Below are 14,229 nucleotides of genomic sequence, written 5' to 3'. Positions count from 1 at the left end.
GCCTATGTGAGAGTGATTTGTACAACAGGACGTAGCTGTGAATTATACGTGGGAAAACTTAGGCCCAGAAGAGCTGAGGAAATAGCCCAAGGTCACACCGAGCAAGGCAGATGTGGCATCTGTCAAGATGCCTGTGGCTTTCTGCTCCCTCAAGGGGCTTCCAGAGGCAGGGACCCAGCTCAGCTGCACAGCGTGTGCTCGGTATGTGTGAGCCCTCGGTTCAATTCCTGGCACACCTGCCCAAAACAAAAGGCCGAAGAGCAGGTGCAGCAGGTAAATCGGCCCTCCAGGAGGCTCTGGCTTAGTCCCGAGAGAGTGACGAGTGGCTTACGCACCCAGGACCAAGGGTGCAGGAGGTGACCGGGGCAGCCAGCTGAGGGTGCGGGGAGGAGGAGCTGCAGAGGCAATGAAGAGGGTGCTGAAGGCGCTCCTCCCCAGGGATCTCGCTAGTGATGACTCACACCTGAGGCAGGCAGGTTACAGCTGTGCCCACAGGTGCGTGCCCCCGAGTGCCAAGTCAGGAGACGCGGGAGGCAGCTGCCCGGGCCCTGAGCTCCCCAGGTGAGGTTGCCAGGTATGGCCCTGGGGAACCACGGGGCACCTGGGCCCCCTGCTCGGCTGTCCTGCCTGACTCCCAGAGCCTGCTCACCGGGTGGCTAGGGAGGGGCAGCCCAGGCCACTGGTGATGGTTCGGGCTTCCCCCGCCCCACGCACTCCAGGCAGGGTGGCCTTTCCCCTGCTCCCCCACCCTGGGCCGCGGGGCTTACAGGAGAACTGCTCCCGGGCATCAGGCAGGGGCGCCGGGCGCTGCGCACAGGGAGCCAGGCCGCGACAAGCCAGCCGCCGACTGGCGTCCAGGACAGGGATGGGGAAGCGCTGGTTTCGGATTTGTGGGTGCGAGACCGCACCAGAGCGGGTGGAGGGACCCAGCCAGCCCTGCCCGCTCGGGCACGGGGCGCGGAGATCAGGGCCCCCTGGAAGTGCGGGGCCGGACGCGGCCAGCCTCGGAGAGCCTGGGCGTCGGCAGCCTGGGAGGGGCCGGGCCGGGGCGCTGACCCCTGAGCTGCTCTGCGCTCCCGGCGGCGGGCAGGATGCGGGGTCCTCGCCTGTCACCGGTCTTCTCGAGGAGCCAGGTGGCAGCGCGCGGGACCCGGAGGCGCGGAGGCGGAGGCGGCGGCTTCCCGGGCCAGGGGCGCGGCAGGGGCGGCCCCGGATCGCATGGGCGGAGCAGGTCCCAGAGCCCCGGGCGCGCTCTCCCGAGTCTGGCAGACAGCGGCAGCGGGCGCAGCCGCCGTCCCTTCTGCCTCCCTCTGGCCTCGCTCCGGCCCGGCCGCCCAGCGCAGCGCAACAGGTGAGCGGAGCCAGGTGAGCGCGCGCCCACCTGCGCACGACGCTACCCCGACGGACAGCGGCGGTCCCCGCACAGGCGCTCCGCAGCGATCCTGTGTCCTGGGATTCCCCCATCCCAGCCTCCGGATCACGTCCACGGGACTACATGGGACTACACTGGCCTCCGAGCTAAAAAGGCTCCAGAACTGGGAGAGCCGGGCCGACAGGGCTGGGCCCCTCCCCGAGCGAGCGCCTGCCTGCAGCTCGGAGTCCACCGGGCTCAAAGGTCTGGGAAATCTCAGAGCGATTGTGTCTCCAGCGCTGGCCTGGGGGCCCGAGGAGGGACAGAGGCCAAGCCGGGGCCAAAGGGAAGCCAGCTGGCCCAGGTGGGACAGACAGGCCGCTGGCCTGAGGGTGCCCTCCCTCCCCAGACCCCAGAGGTTCTTGAGAGATCCGGCAGGGCAGCACTCTCCAGACCTCTCCAGGGGCTGCCCCGGATGGGTGCTGGGCTGGGTGGTGCCTGGCCTGGCACTGCAACTTCCTGCCAGGGTTGGCTCCTGGCTTCAGACCTCCAGGCTCGGGAAATCCCATGAGGGCCTGGTCTGCACGAACACTCCCGTGCCCAGAAGAGGGGGCAGTAGACTGCAGGCTGTGGCCCCAGCTGGCAGGCAGCATCGGGCAGCTCACCCTGCGGGCTGGTACCAGGGGTGGGTGTGCCCCACTTGGCAGATGAGGCCAGGGCTGTTCCTAGGGCAGCAGGCCCGGAGCGAGGTGAGAGCTGGCTCTTGTCCCTCTGAACCACGTTGTCAGCATTGGGCAGGCAGCCAGCGAGCCCCTCTAAAGACTTCGGCATAGCCTAGCAGGGCCAACCCCATTCCTCGCCACCCTCTTGTGCCAGAGCCCTGCTGTCCCCAGGCCACCCACCTGCCCTCCCCCAGAGTAGGGAGGAAGTACCTTGTGCTGTCAGTTTTGGGGACAGGAAGCAAACACTAGAGAGACGTAGCTCGCTGGTGGAGGAGGGGAGAGGGAGGAAATGTGGCTCTCTGCCTCCACCTGGCACCCCTGCCCACCCTTCTCCAGTGCACCCCTGTCCCGCGGTGGGACAGCTGCCTGCCCAGCTGAAGCCCATGGGGTTGGGGAACTCAGAATCGGCTTCCCAGGGTGCGGGAAGTGAAACTCGGGTGAGGAGGGCGGGACTTAGGCACTTCCTCTACCCACCCTCGGCACCCCAGCCCTGCCAGGCTGCTCCGGGACCTGCCGCCCCCTTTAGAGCCCGCCTCCTGACCCTCTCTTCCTCAGGTATGGCGCTCACTGTGGATGTGGTGGGGCCGGCGCCCTGGGGCTTCCGCATCACCGGGGGCAGGGATTTCCACACGCCCATCATGGTGACCAAGGTAAGGGCTGGTTCCAGGACAGCAGGGCTCTCCTGAAAGTTAGGCCCGCCCTGTCCACCCGGGCCCCGGGTGCCATTCTGGTTCAGTTCTGGAGCCTGAGGCCTGTGGGCGGCAGTGCTGATGGGTATGAATATGGGACCTGTCGAGTGGGATGTGGGGCCACTTCAGGGACAGGCTTCCAGGGAGTGGACGGGAGAGGACAGCCTGCCCTTTCCTCCGGGTCACTAACCCCACACTGGCTGGGGGTCATTTGGGGTGGTCACAGCTCGGGAGCCCCTGGGGGTGCTGGGCAGTGTCCTCTCCAGCCGGCCCGAGCCAGGGTGCATGCAGAGGGCGGGGTGCGGGCAGTCACTGGCAAGGTGTGATTTGCACGGGCAGGGCTCTCTGTGCAAGATTTCCCAGCTGGTCCTGAAAGCCTGCCATCGAGCACTCTGTGGGCAGCCTCCTTAGGCTGCCTGGTAGGGGGGGCTGCCTCTGGGGTGTCGGGAGGTAACCCGCCAATTAGCTGGCCAACACCACGGGGAGAGGGGGGACCAGAAGTCAGCCCAGCCTCCCTGTGTGTCCCAGCATGGGCTCTGCAGGCTCACTGGCCCTTATCCTCGAAGGTAAATGCCAGGGGCAAGGCTGAGGCCGCTGACCTCCGGCCCGGGGACGTCATTGTGGCCATCAATGGGGAGAGTGCAGCGGGGATGCTTCATGCTGAGGCCCAGAGCAAGATCCGCCAGAGCACATCACCCCTGCGACTGCAGCTGGACAGGTAGGCCTGGCCCGCCCTGCCACGGCCACTGCCCCAGCCTGGCCTCCCAGCTCCTCTGGCTGACAATGTCCCAGCTCTGGACCTGCCCCAGAGGAAGTGGGAGCCAGGGTGGGCTGAAGGGTGTCCCTGTGGGCAGCTGGGTGAAGGTGGGTGCCAAGCTGGGCATGCAGCCACAGGCTGGGCTGGGCGAGCTGGCACCAGTCACCTAGAAGCCCGAGTCTGACTGGTTCCCAAGAGTGTGCAGAGTACAGGGTGTGGGCATGAAGTGGGTTGAAGAGGGGAAACTTCTGGGCAAGGTGTCCCCAGGCTGGGGCTCAGGACCCCTTCCTGTAAGAGGCGCTGGGGGAGGAAGTCGGGGGCTCACTGCACACAGAGTTCATCCTTTCCTCCCCATTGCTGCTCTGAGCCCTGAGTGAAGGCGGATCCCGGGCTCATAGGGTTTGGGCCTGGATGCCAGGGTTGGGGGAGAACAGCTGACTCCCCAGGGTGGGGCATCACAGTGAGTCACTGCTCAGGCGTGCTGGGGGATCCTGCAGTCAGGAGAGCCCTCTGGGGAGGCCTGGGACTGAGTCAGGTGCCTCCTGCCTTTCAGCCACCACCACCGCTGCCAGGCTCTCTCCAGGCCCTGCCTGTGGTCTGCAGGGGCTTCCCCAGGACCCTGCTTCCCTCTGCCAGTCTGAGTGTCTACAGGAGTGGGAGCAGAGGAGGGTGCAGAGGGGCTGATGACATCGGGGAATGTGGCCAAGACCTATAGGGGTGCAGTCCGGGGGTGGGGGAGGCAGGTGCTGACACCATTACTTCCTCCCAGGTCCCTCCTGGAGGGCCCTGCCACCTACCCTGGGCATCCAACTTCACCCCAGGCCCACCCGGAGGCCAGTGTCTCTTCCTTTCTTTGCTGAGTCCTCTCCTTGCACCCCCACCCCACCCCGGCCCCCAGACTTTCGTGGTGTTTGGAGGCTTGGAGACAGGAGGGCTCCCTCTAGGCTGGAGCTTGAGCCAAGCTCCGCTGGCTGACTGCCCTTCCCAGGGTGGCAGAACTCCTGTGAGGAGGAGCCTGGGAAAGGGACCCTGGTACGGGCACTCCTGCCATCTGAGCCTGTGGGTGGGAGAAATTGGGCCTGTGGCCCAGTTACCGATGAGCCTGGGGCTTTGGGCATCTCATGCGCCCTCTCTGGATGTCAGTTAAAATATAAAGGATTATTTATATGAGTTCAGCCAACTTCCCCAACAGTGATCTACAAAGTCTAGATGAAATGAGGGGAAAGAAGGGAAGAGGATAATGGGAGGAATTTGGAATCAAATTGAGTTTATAGAACTTTTTGTTGAAATTATAGTTACAAAATTATGCCCTTTTTTTGGTTCTGATTTTTCCTCCTCCTTCTTTTTTGGTACTGAGGATTGAACCCAAGGACTTTACACAGAGCTACATCCCCAGTCATATATATATATATATATGTATTTTTTTTTTTGATACTGGGGATTGAACTCGGGTCCTTGCACTTGTAGGGGCAGGTGGCAGAACCACAGAGCTGAATCCCCAGCCCTATATTTTTTTATTTTGAGGCAAGGTCTCGTCAAGTCATTGAGTTACCAAAGCTGGTCTCAAACTCACCATGCCTCTCCCTCAGCCTCCAAGAGCGCTTCAATTACAGGTGTACAAAGCCGGGCGTGGTGGTGCACACCTGTAATCCCAGTACTTGGGGGCAGAGGCAGGAGGATCATCACGAGTTTGAGGTCATCCTAGGCTACATAGTGAGGTCAAGGCCAGCCCGAACAGCAAATGGAGACCTTGTTTCAAAAAAAAATTTTGGGGGATGCAGGGATTTAGCTTAGTGACGCCCTGCCTGCCTTGGAAACGCAAGGTCCTGAGTCTGATCCCTGGTACCCCCCTGAAACAATTTTTTTAAAAACTTCCGGAGGGCCAGGGATTTAGCTCAGTGGTTCTGGCACCTGCCTTGAAAACGCAAGGTCCTGAGTTCAATCCCCGGTACAAAAAAAAAAAAAAAAAAAAATTGCAGGTGTGTGCTACTTTGCCCAGCTTGTCCTTTTAACAAATGGGCTGATGATTATATTTATCTGTTTTGAATCTGGCAATGTTAAAAGTTGTCAGTGTGAGCTGGGCATGATGCCACACGCATATAATCCCAGCCCTTGGGACGCTGAGGCAGGAGGATTGCTGCAAGTTCAAGGCCAGCCTGAGCTATATAGCAAGACCCTGTCTCAAAAACCCCCACAAACCACACAAAAAAGATCAAGTTGACAGCGCAGCATCCGGACATCCCGGGGGATTTGTCAGTCTTGAGAACCAGGTCTGAGAACAGCATTGCAAGGTGGAAGGGCTGGGACCTCTGCGACTCTCCCCTCCTCTGCTGTCCCCTCAGGTCCCGGGCTGCCTCTCCTGGGCAGAGCAATGGCGACGGCTCCTTGGAAGTGCTGGCCACTCGCTTCCAGGTAAGCTGGTGCTACCAGCCAGGAGCCCGTCGCCCCACCGCCCTGAGCACCATGGCTGGGGGCGGGGGAGGGGGGGCAACCCAGCTCTTCCAGGCCCCTCTCTCCACAGGGCTCCCTGAGGACACGCCCCGACAGCCAGTCCTCCCTGTGGTCCTCCTACTCCAGCCCCACCTCCCTCAGCCCCCGGCCGTGCAGCCCCTTCACCCCGCCCCCCAGCAGCCCACTGGGGCTAGTGGGAGAGGCACCGATTGGCCACAGGTGAGCAGCAGAGGAGCCCCGAGTCGGCCCTGGAGTCTCAGCTGTGATTAGAGGCGCTGGGAGCCCCTTTCCTTCCCGGGGCAGGCTGCATGGGGCCCGCACCGCGTCATCCACCCATTTCAGCTTCCAGAGCCTGACCCACTCGGCTGCCTTCCCTGGAGCTGCTGCGGACCGCTTGTCCTGCCTGTCCCCCGGGAGCCGCCCCGCAGGACGCCAGGTGAGGCTCCCCGGGGAAGGAGAGATGCCTCCCCGCGTTGCCCTCGGGGCAGCAGACAGCTGGTGCCACCTGTGGGGCCGTCTCCTAGCGACAGGCCAGGCGTCCTCCCGGGCCTCCTCCCGCAGCCCTGGCTGCCTCCCTCCCTTCTGGCTTCCTCCCACCCCAGTGTGTTTCTCTTGGGCTGGGGCTGACATAGTTTTGCTGCTGTTGTTGGGTCGATTCCCTCTGGGCTCTGTCTGGCTGCGTCTCTTGAACACATTCCTCCCCATCTGAGCCCCCGCTCCCATCCTGAGCCCTTCGTCCTCCTGACTCAGGCTGGGGCCCCCTGAAGGACTGCGGCAGCCCCAAGCTGCCCTGGGCTTCTTCCGGATGGCTTCCCCCCTGCTCTGCTGGACCCTCCTCCCCCAGGTCCCTAAGCCCACTCGTGACAGCCTGACCCAGGTGGCATTTCTCCTCCACAAGCTCAGGGTGAGGGAGTAAGGGGAGAGGCAGCCAGCAGCCCTGACCCCAGCTGCCGGGGCTGTGTCTGGTCCGGCCTATGGGGCGAAGGGGATGAGACCCAGCTGCTGCGGTCTCACCTCGAGGCTGGCTCTGCATTTCAGAGAGTGGGGCATTTGGGGGTGGCTGGGGGAGGCTCTGGAGAAGGGAGGGGCAGGATCTGGGGGCTGCACAGTGGGGAGCTCCCTGGGGGTCAGCAGGATGGACAAGGTGGACACCTCGAGGTGTTTCATGAGATACCCGTCTCTGAGTCGTGTGCGATGCAGTTGTCAGATAGGAGGAACAGGTGAAATGGTTTTGGAACAATTAAGCCCTAGCGGCGTGGTGCTAATTACACAAGCAGGAGGCCTTCTGGAAGGGAGAGAGGCCAGGGTGGCCTGAGAAGGCTTCGAAAGGAATTTTGCAGGCCACAGGAGGGCAGAAGGGGTGGGGTTGGGATGAGAATAAGGCAAGGGTCAGCTCCCCCAGAGGAGGAGGGCGGCAGTCTGAGGGAGGCCGGAAGTGTTGGGACGGGTGAGCTGTCTGGTCCCAGACAGGCTGGGAGTGAACTTGGCTCAGGGCTGGAGGTGGAGCCCATCCTGTGCCCTCCTAGCTGCCTTCCTCCAGCCTTCTGAGGGCTCTTGTCTCAGCAGAACCCTGGTGCTCAGGGGCTACAGGGGAGTGGTTCTTTTTTTTTTTGATAGGGACTCTCTGTGTAGTTCAAGCTGACCTTAAATTCACTATGGAGCCCAGGCTGGCCTTAAATGCACCGCCGTCCACCTGCCTCAGCCTCCCAAATGCAAACTATTCCAAGCATGTGCCACTGTGCCTGGTGGTTTTTAAACTATCAACAACACTTGGGAACCTGTTAGAAATTCAGTTTCTCAGGCCCTGGTCTGGATCTGCTGGAAGGGGCATGGGGTGTGGGGCAGCAGTTGGTGCTTTAACAAGCCCACCTGTGAAGGGGGAGCCTGGGTTTGTGGTGGGGAGATGCCGGTCAGTCCCACCTCTGCTGGGAGGCCGGGCCAGACCAGATGAGGTGCTGAGTTCCCTTCCCTGACCCTAAGGAGTCCTGTCATTCTGCTGGCAAGGACCAATGGAACAGCTGCTGCATGTCCTGCACCCTCTGGGCTCTGGGGATGCATCATGGAAAAACAGAGGCATTCCTAACCCCATACACTGCATGATGGGTGTGGGGGCCCCAGGGTCCTGGGTCCCTCTTGGGACCTTAGCCACCCTCAGTGAGCTTTAGCATCTTGGAGGCTCAAAGCCTATGAGGAAGAAGCACATTTGATATTTGATCTGATTAATTTCCTAAACTTACTGAACTGTAGAATTTCTCCTGGTGCCCCCAGGACCCTCAGTCCCTCTTCCTGCTGCCCCACTCAGCACAAGCACCCTGAGTTCCCTGGAGGAGGGCTGGCTGCAGACATACTCTTGATGAAGGGTCCATTCTGTGCAGGGGGCGGGGGCTGCCCGGAATGGAGGGAGGGAGGGAGGGAGAGGATGGCAGGCAGGGGGAGCCATCCTCCAAGTGAGGGTTTCTTGCCCCACCCCTGGAAGGGCTATGGGTGGGAGTGGCAGAGGTGCTTAGCTTTGCAGCAGGCTTCTGACTGTACAGAGCCTGGGGTCCGGGGTGCTGCTAGCCCTCTGGTGCCCTCTGGGAACTACAACTCTCCCCCACTGGGCAGACACATGCCTTGCTGAGCCGATGCCAAAGGAAGGAAGCACCTCTCCCTCTTGGTGGGATGGGGACTTGGCCCCACAAGGGGGCTGGGTGGATGTCAGCCCTCCCTGTCCCCTGGGTATGTGTTCTGTGCAGGGTGTGTGCTGGCCTGCCTGGAGATATGACATTGTTCTTTCTTTTTGCTGTGCTACAGCAAAGGGGCTGGGGCACAGGGCCTTTGGCATGCCGGGCAAGGACTGCCCTGCTGAGGGCCACCCCAGACTGCGACATGGCTCTCGGCTTGAGGAAGCTATCTCCTAGGCTCAGTGTGGATAGCACAGCACTTGATGGCCATCCGGGCGCTTGGACATGCAGTCCAGCCCAGCCTCTGACACCACAGGCGGCCTGAACACGCCACTGTCCTCCTGACCCTCGGCCCCCTTTCCATAGAACCCCAGGAGCTAGGGCGGGTGAGGTCTTGGGATTCATCTCAAGATTCCAGAGTTTTCACTTTTGGCTTAAGGATGTGTGCAGCTCTTCATTGGACTCCACAGTTCATCCATGAACTTAATTTTTTTTTTTTTTTTGGTGGCACTGGGGATTGAACCCAGGGCCTTCATGCTGAGCTACATCCCTAGCTTTATTCCCTTTTTTTTTTTTCTTTTCCGTACCAGGAATTGAACTCGGGTCCTTGTGCTTGTGCAGCAGGCGGCGAAACCACTGAGCTAAATCCCCAGCCCAACATCCCTAGCTTAAAAATTTTTTTTTAAATTTTTGCGTTGGGTATAGTGGCACATGCCTGGAGTACTGGCAGTCAGGAGGCTGAGCAGGAGGAACACTGAGCGAGAGGCCAATCTGGACTACATAGTGAATTCAGGGTCAGCCTGGACTAAGTAGTGAGACCTTGTTTTACTTTTTTTTTTTTTTTTTTGAGACAGTGTCTAGGGCTGGGGATGTAGCTCAGCGGTGCAGCACCTGCCTAGTAAGCTCGAGGGCCTGAGTTTGATTTCTGGTACCAAAAAAGAAGAAAAAAGACAGGGTCTCACTTAAGTGACTAAATTGCCCAGGCTAGGCTGGGACGTGTGATTCCCTTGCCTCAGCCTCCCAGGGTGGGAGGATGACAGGCATGCAGCCACCTCGTTGGGGCTCCTCACTTGGTGGATTTAGGGTGACAAGGGCACTTGAAAGGAAACTGGCCTCAAGCATCAGAGCCACAACTGTGGTGTAAGGCGAGGTTTCTACTTGGAGAGTAAATGCCAGGATGTGGCCTCAGAACAGAGGGGTCCCCAGAGTCCAGGAGCTGTGGGAGAGGGCACCCCAGGGCCGCCCTACTAGAAGAGGAGCGGCGCAGAAGGTCCATGCTTCATTCATCCACCGCCTCCCTGAGGCGGATCGGAGCTTGGCCCAGCGTGCATCTCTCTGAGGACTTGTGGCGTAGCGTGCCGCCTGTCATAGAGAGGAGCTGGTCTCCAGCTGTCCTTCGCCTGGCCCTTTCCCAGTCCCCTCGCAGAACTTGTGCAGCTGGGCGCAGACCCAGCATCCCTGTGCACCAGTTCTGAGCGTCTGGACAGCTGGCCTGAGGGGCAACGAGGGCCAGGCGCCCCCTGGCGGGGACCCGGGAAACAGCATCAGACGGCGGCCCTGGGCCAGGGCGCGGCTGACTCCTCCCCGCGCCTTCCTCCCACAGGCGGGCCTGGGCCGCGCGGGCGACTCAGCTGTGCGGGTGCTTCCCCCACGGTGCTCCAGCCCTAGGTTCAGGTACAAGCCGGGCCTGCGGATCGGGACTCGGGGGCCTCCTGCAGGGCCTGGGGCGGGGGCTGGGAGGTGGGTACAGGTGGGACCCTGGCTTCCCCGGGAAGGGCCCCGGCCCTCCAAGCCCAGGGGTCAGGGTGGCCTGTGCTTCTCTGCCTGGGGTTGCGCGGCTCACAGGACCCTCATTCCTGGTGGCCTCGCCCTGCAGCAGCGCGGACTCAGAAGCCGGCAGCCTCGTGCTGGAAGAGGACTCGGAGGTGTTCAAGATGCTGCAGGAAAACCGCGAGGGCCGGGTGGCCCCACGCCAGTCTAGCTCCTTTCGGCTCCTACAGGAAGCGCTGGAGGCCGAGGAGAGAGGTGAGGCCCGGGATCCGCGGGGTGGAGGCTCTGGGGAGAGGGTTCTGAGGGCCCACGGGCCACGGTGCCTGCCCTAGAGCAGCTCCTAGTCCGCGCAGGGGGCCGAGGTGGGCACCCAGAAGGTGGCTGGGAGTGCTGGCTGGCACAAGGAGAGCCCCCGGGGTGGGGTGGGGCCTGGGAGGAAGCAGGGTCTAATTGGGCCCTGAAACAAGATCCACTCCTCAGCAAATGGCCTTAAAGTGGGGCTGGAGCACGGAGGAACATGGCAGTCAGCTGGCTTTTGGGTGTGGGCACCAGAAAGCAGCTTGGCCAGGGCCTTGGGAGCTAGGCTGAGGAGCCCCCGACCCACAAGTGTAGGTTAGACAGTCCTGCTGGGTAAGATGCAGGCCACGTGTGATCAGTTATTCATTCTACAAACACGGATGTGCCTGTTGACGGAGCAGAAGGGTGCAGCATGGGGATGGAAGATGGCCAGGACCCCACCTGGCCCCCGGGGGGCTCTGTTCATTGGGGCAGACAGGCCTGGCCAGCTCTTTGCTGTGGGGAGCAGGATGTTCTTTGGGTGGCCGAGACCAGCCAAAAGAGTGGACGGGGGGAGACAGTGGGGCAGACAGGAGAGGGAGCTGAGTGGCAGGACGGTCAGCGCAGGTGTTCATGGCTCGCGGGCAGCGACACATATAAAAGCCCTTTGAAGACTGGACAGCGGCACTGTGGTGCTGTCATGACCCAGGATTGTTTTCAGTTGGTGGCATCTGGCCTGGGTCACAAGCACGGACCCAGCATGGACGCTTCCAGTGCCCTAGAAGGGCGGGCTTGGCCTTGGCCGGCCTCATCCGAGGGTCTGGCTGGCCATCCTCAGTCCTTCCCCCGTCACCCTCGCCCGCCGGGCCGCAGAGCTCCTCTGTGTCTAAGCGGACGGCTCTCGGGTGGCTGAGCTTGGCTGTGCCGTCTCCCGCCCCTAGGTGGCACGCCGGCCTTCGTGCCCAGCTCGCTGAGCCCCCAGTCCTCCCTGCCCACGTCCAGGGCCCTGGCCACCCCGCCTAAGCTCCACACCTGCGAGAAGTGCAGCACCAGCATCGCGTGAGTGTGGGGGGCCAGGGACAGGACACCGATAGGGCGCCCTCTGGCGGGGACGGGTAGGCCCCTGGAGGCAGCCCCGGATGGCTGCGGCTTGGGCTGTTTGCAGCCTCCCAAGAAGGCCTGGCTGGCCGCTTCCTCTCCCCACCTCCTCTTCGCGCCTCCTCCTCGCCACTTCCGCTCCTCTCCCCAGAGGAATGAGAAATGCGACTGCTCGAGGTTTCCCCTGCACAACCTCCAGGCCTCCCAAATCTGCCCCTAAACAAGGCCCCTCCTAGAAAATCCCCCTCTTCCCCTCCCTGGCCCACAGCCCAGACTGGGTTTCCAGGGTAGGTTTGTTCTCCGTGGGTGGCATCAGAGTAGGGTGCAGCCTCTGCCAGATCGCTGCCCCCCTCAGGTAAATTTTCCAAGCATTGATCAAGGGTCAGGTGATTTGCTGTAGGCAAACCCTTTGCCTGGATGGGGCACAGCTCAAGAAGGGGCAAAGCTCCAGCCCCGCTGCATGCAGGGACTGGGTAGTGGCTGCAGGTGGGTGCATTTCCAGTGGGGCAGCCAGGCCGGTGCCCAGCCAGAGTCTCCGCCTCAGGACGCTGCAGGCCGGGAGTGTGCACGTCCAGCTGGTGGTCCTGCTCCTGGGGCCACGCTGAGAACCACAACTCCACCGAGAGTGCAGGGGTTTTATCAGTCTTTGTGCCTCCCCCTCCCCTCCCCCTGTGATCAGGGCTCCAGCTTTGTCTATGTGCTCTGCATGTGTTGGGACGCACATGTTGTGGGGTTGTGTGCTGGTGTGTCTTTGTATGTGTTGAGGGTTGTCAAAGTGAGGTTCCTGAGGGAGGCCTGGGATTCAGGTCCCTGAGAAGGACTCTGTGTCCCAGGTCCTGACTCTGCCTGGGGACCGGGCTCCCTGGGAGCGATGGCCTCATGCCTGGTCCTCCTGTCCATTCACCCGTTCTCCTGTCCCCCTCCAGGAACCAGGCTGTGCGCATCCAGGAGGGCCGGTACCGCCACCCTGGCTGCTACACCTGTGCAGACTGTGGGCTGAACCTGAAGATGCGTGGCCACTTCTGGGTGGGCGAAGAGCTGTACTGTGAGAAGCACGCCCGCCAGCGCTACTCGGCTCCCTCCTCCCTCAGCTCCCAGGCCTGAGCCTGGGGCACCCTCGGTCTCCGCCCTGTGGAGGGCAAGTTGTCAGGGAAGGGGCAATGGTGGGGGTGGCTCTTCCATGAACTAAGTTTGGGGACACAAGGCCCCTTCGTCCTCGCTGGATGAGGCCAAGGACTGGAACCCTTCTGGGGCTTCAGGCGCCGGAGTAGTCCCACCCCCCAGCCTTTCCCCTGTACAACAGGCTGTGCCACAGGCTGAAGTGGCTGCCATGTTTGATACCTTTGTGTACAAGGTGGGACAGAGACAGAAGGATCTAGAAGGAGAGGGGTGGGCCAGAGGCCAGCGGTATTCACTGTGCAAGATGTTGGACATGAGTTCTATAAATATATGTATATGCGTGCACACAATCAAGCTGATGCGTTTCTTTCCCCGTTCTCTCCTTCCCCGGCCCCTGGGTGGAGAATGTCTCCCGTGTCCCTTCTTAGTTCACCTCTTTCCGGCCCACCTGCCAGGTGCCTGCCTGCTGTCCCCCACTGAAGAGCTTGCTTCTTCACCTCGGGGTGTGTGCATCCTTAACTCTTTTTTTGTTTCTTTTTTCCCCACTATGTAGTTCATGCTGGCCTTGAACTCACTGTGTAGCCCAGGCTGGCCTCAAACTCATGGGAATCCTTCTGCCTCAGTCTCCCAAGTGCTGGGATTACAGCTGTGGGCTACCACACCTGACTTTCAGGAGGTTCTCGAGGGTGCTTCCAGGTGCTCCAGACCTGCCCTGGCTCCCGGTCGGTCAGGTTTACTTTTCTGGGGCCATCAAAGCTGGCTTCAGAGGGTGCGGTCTCTCAGGGCAGCCTGTACGATCTGGCTCTTTGGAGAAGGGATCTTGACACAGACTGTGTTACCTCCTTCGGCATCTGTGGATATGATTTACACCTTGATATCATCACGTCACCTTTTACCTGGATGGCTGCCCAATGACTAGCCTTTATTTTTATAGAAAAGATCAAGGCTGTCTGGCTGGCGCAGGAATCTCTGGGGCCCACAGGCAGGTGGGAAATGGGTCGCCTCCCTGGCGCCACCTTGTGTCTAGTGCTGCCTATGGCAGGGAGCGAGCTCAGGAAAGGGAATTGCGCTTGCGGGTAAATGGCAGCAGTGGGGAGACAGAAAGATACTGTGCAACACTTTTCTTACTTCCCTGAAGATGATGGGAAGTGGCAGCAACCGAACTGGCAAGAATGACACAGTGCAACGCGGCAGCGAGTGCTGAGGGCTACCTTGGACACGAGCAGCGGCCATCGTGGAAAGGACGGCCAGGGCTCTGAGAGACAGGAGAAAGGCAGAGACAGGCCCACTGCAGGCAGAAAGCTAAGTTTACAGCAAGGGAGCCTTGAATGCC

At 61.2% G+C, this 14,229-nt stretch overlaps 1 protein-coding gene and 1 pseudogene across 8 annotated transcripts; one reads left to right on the top strand and one right to left on the bottom strand.

Annotated features, from left to right (window-relative positions):
* Positions 1-415: 415 nt before the first annotated feature.
* Pdlim2 (PDZ and LIM domain 2) lies at positions 416-13,246 on the top strand. Of its 8 annotated transcripts, none has more exons than XM_004848321.3 (10): positions 416-561; positions 2,629-2,723; positions 3,329-3,480; positions 5,862-5,931; positions 6,041-6,189; positions 6,313-6,406; positions 10,237-10,307; positions 10,510-10,658; positions 11,621-11,738; positions 12,704-13,246. In XM_004848321.3, exons 2-10 carry the CDS (start codon positions 2,631-2,633, stop codon positions 12,879-12,881), a joined length of 1,074 nt encoding a protein of 357 aa, XP_004848378.2. In that variant the 5' UTR covers positions 416-561; positions 2,629-2,630; the 3' UTR covers positions 12,882-13,246. The 8 variants fall into 8 exon arrangements, with proteins under 8 accessions (XP_004848378.2, XP_004848377.2, XP_004848376.2 ...); XM_004848320.4 differs by having other exon boundaries at positions 508-574; XM_004848319.3 differs by lacking the exon at positions 416-561 and adding an exon at positions 1,234-1,365.
* LOC147826891 (uncharacterized) lies at positions 545-2,514 on the bottom strand (annotated as a pseudogene).
* Positions 13,247-14,229: the final 983 nt, after the last annotated feature.

This window comes from Heterocephalus glaber, unplaced genomic scaffold (assembly GCF_053883595.1).
Source record: "Heterocephalus glaber isolate CG9 unplaced genomic scaffold, H.glaber_assembly_v1.0 deba00001460, whole genome shotgun sequence".
NCBI lineage: Eukaryota > Metazoa > Chordata > Mammalia > Rodentia > Bathyergidae > Heterocephalus > Heterocephalus glaber.
The sequence above is the reverse complement of the archived record's forward strand: the minus strand, read 5'-3'. Positions and strand labels throughout refer to the sequence as shown.

Coding starts and splice junctions, on each gene's coding strand:
- Pdlim2 (XM_004848321.3), top strand. CDS start 2,631: ATGGCGCTCACTGTGGATGTGGTGGGGCCGGCGCCCTGGGGCTTCCGC. Junction 5,932..6,040: donor TGCTGGCCACTCGCTTCCAG/GTAAGCTGGTGC, acceptor CTCTCTCCACAG/GGCTCCCTGAGGACACGCCC. Junction 11,739..12,703: donor AAGTGCAGCACCAGCATCGC/GTGAGTGTGGGG, acceptor GTCCCCCTCCAG/GAACCAGGCTGTGCGCATCC.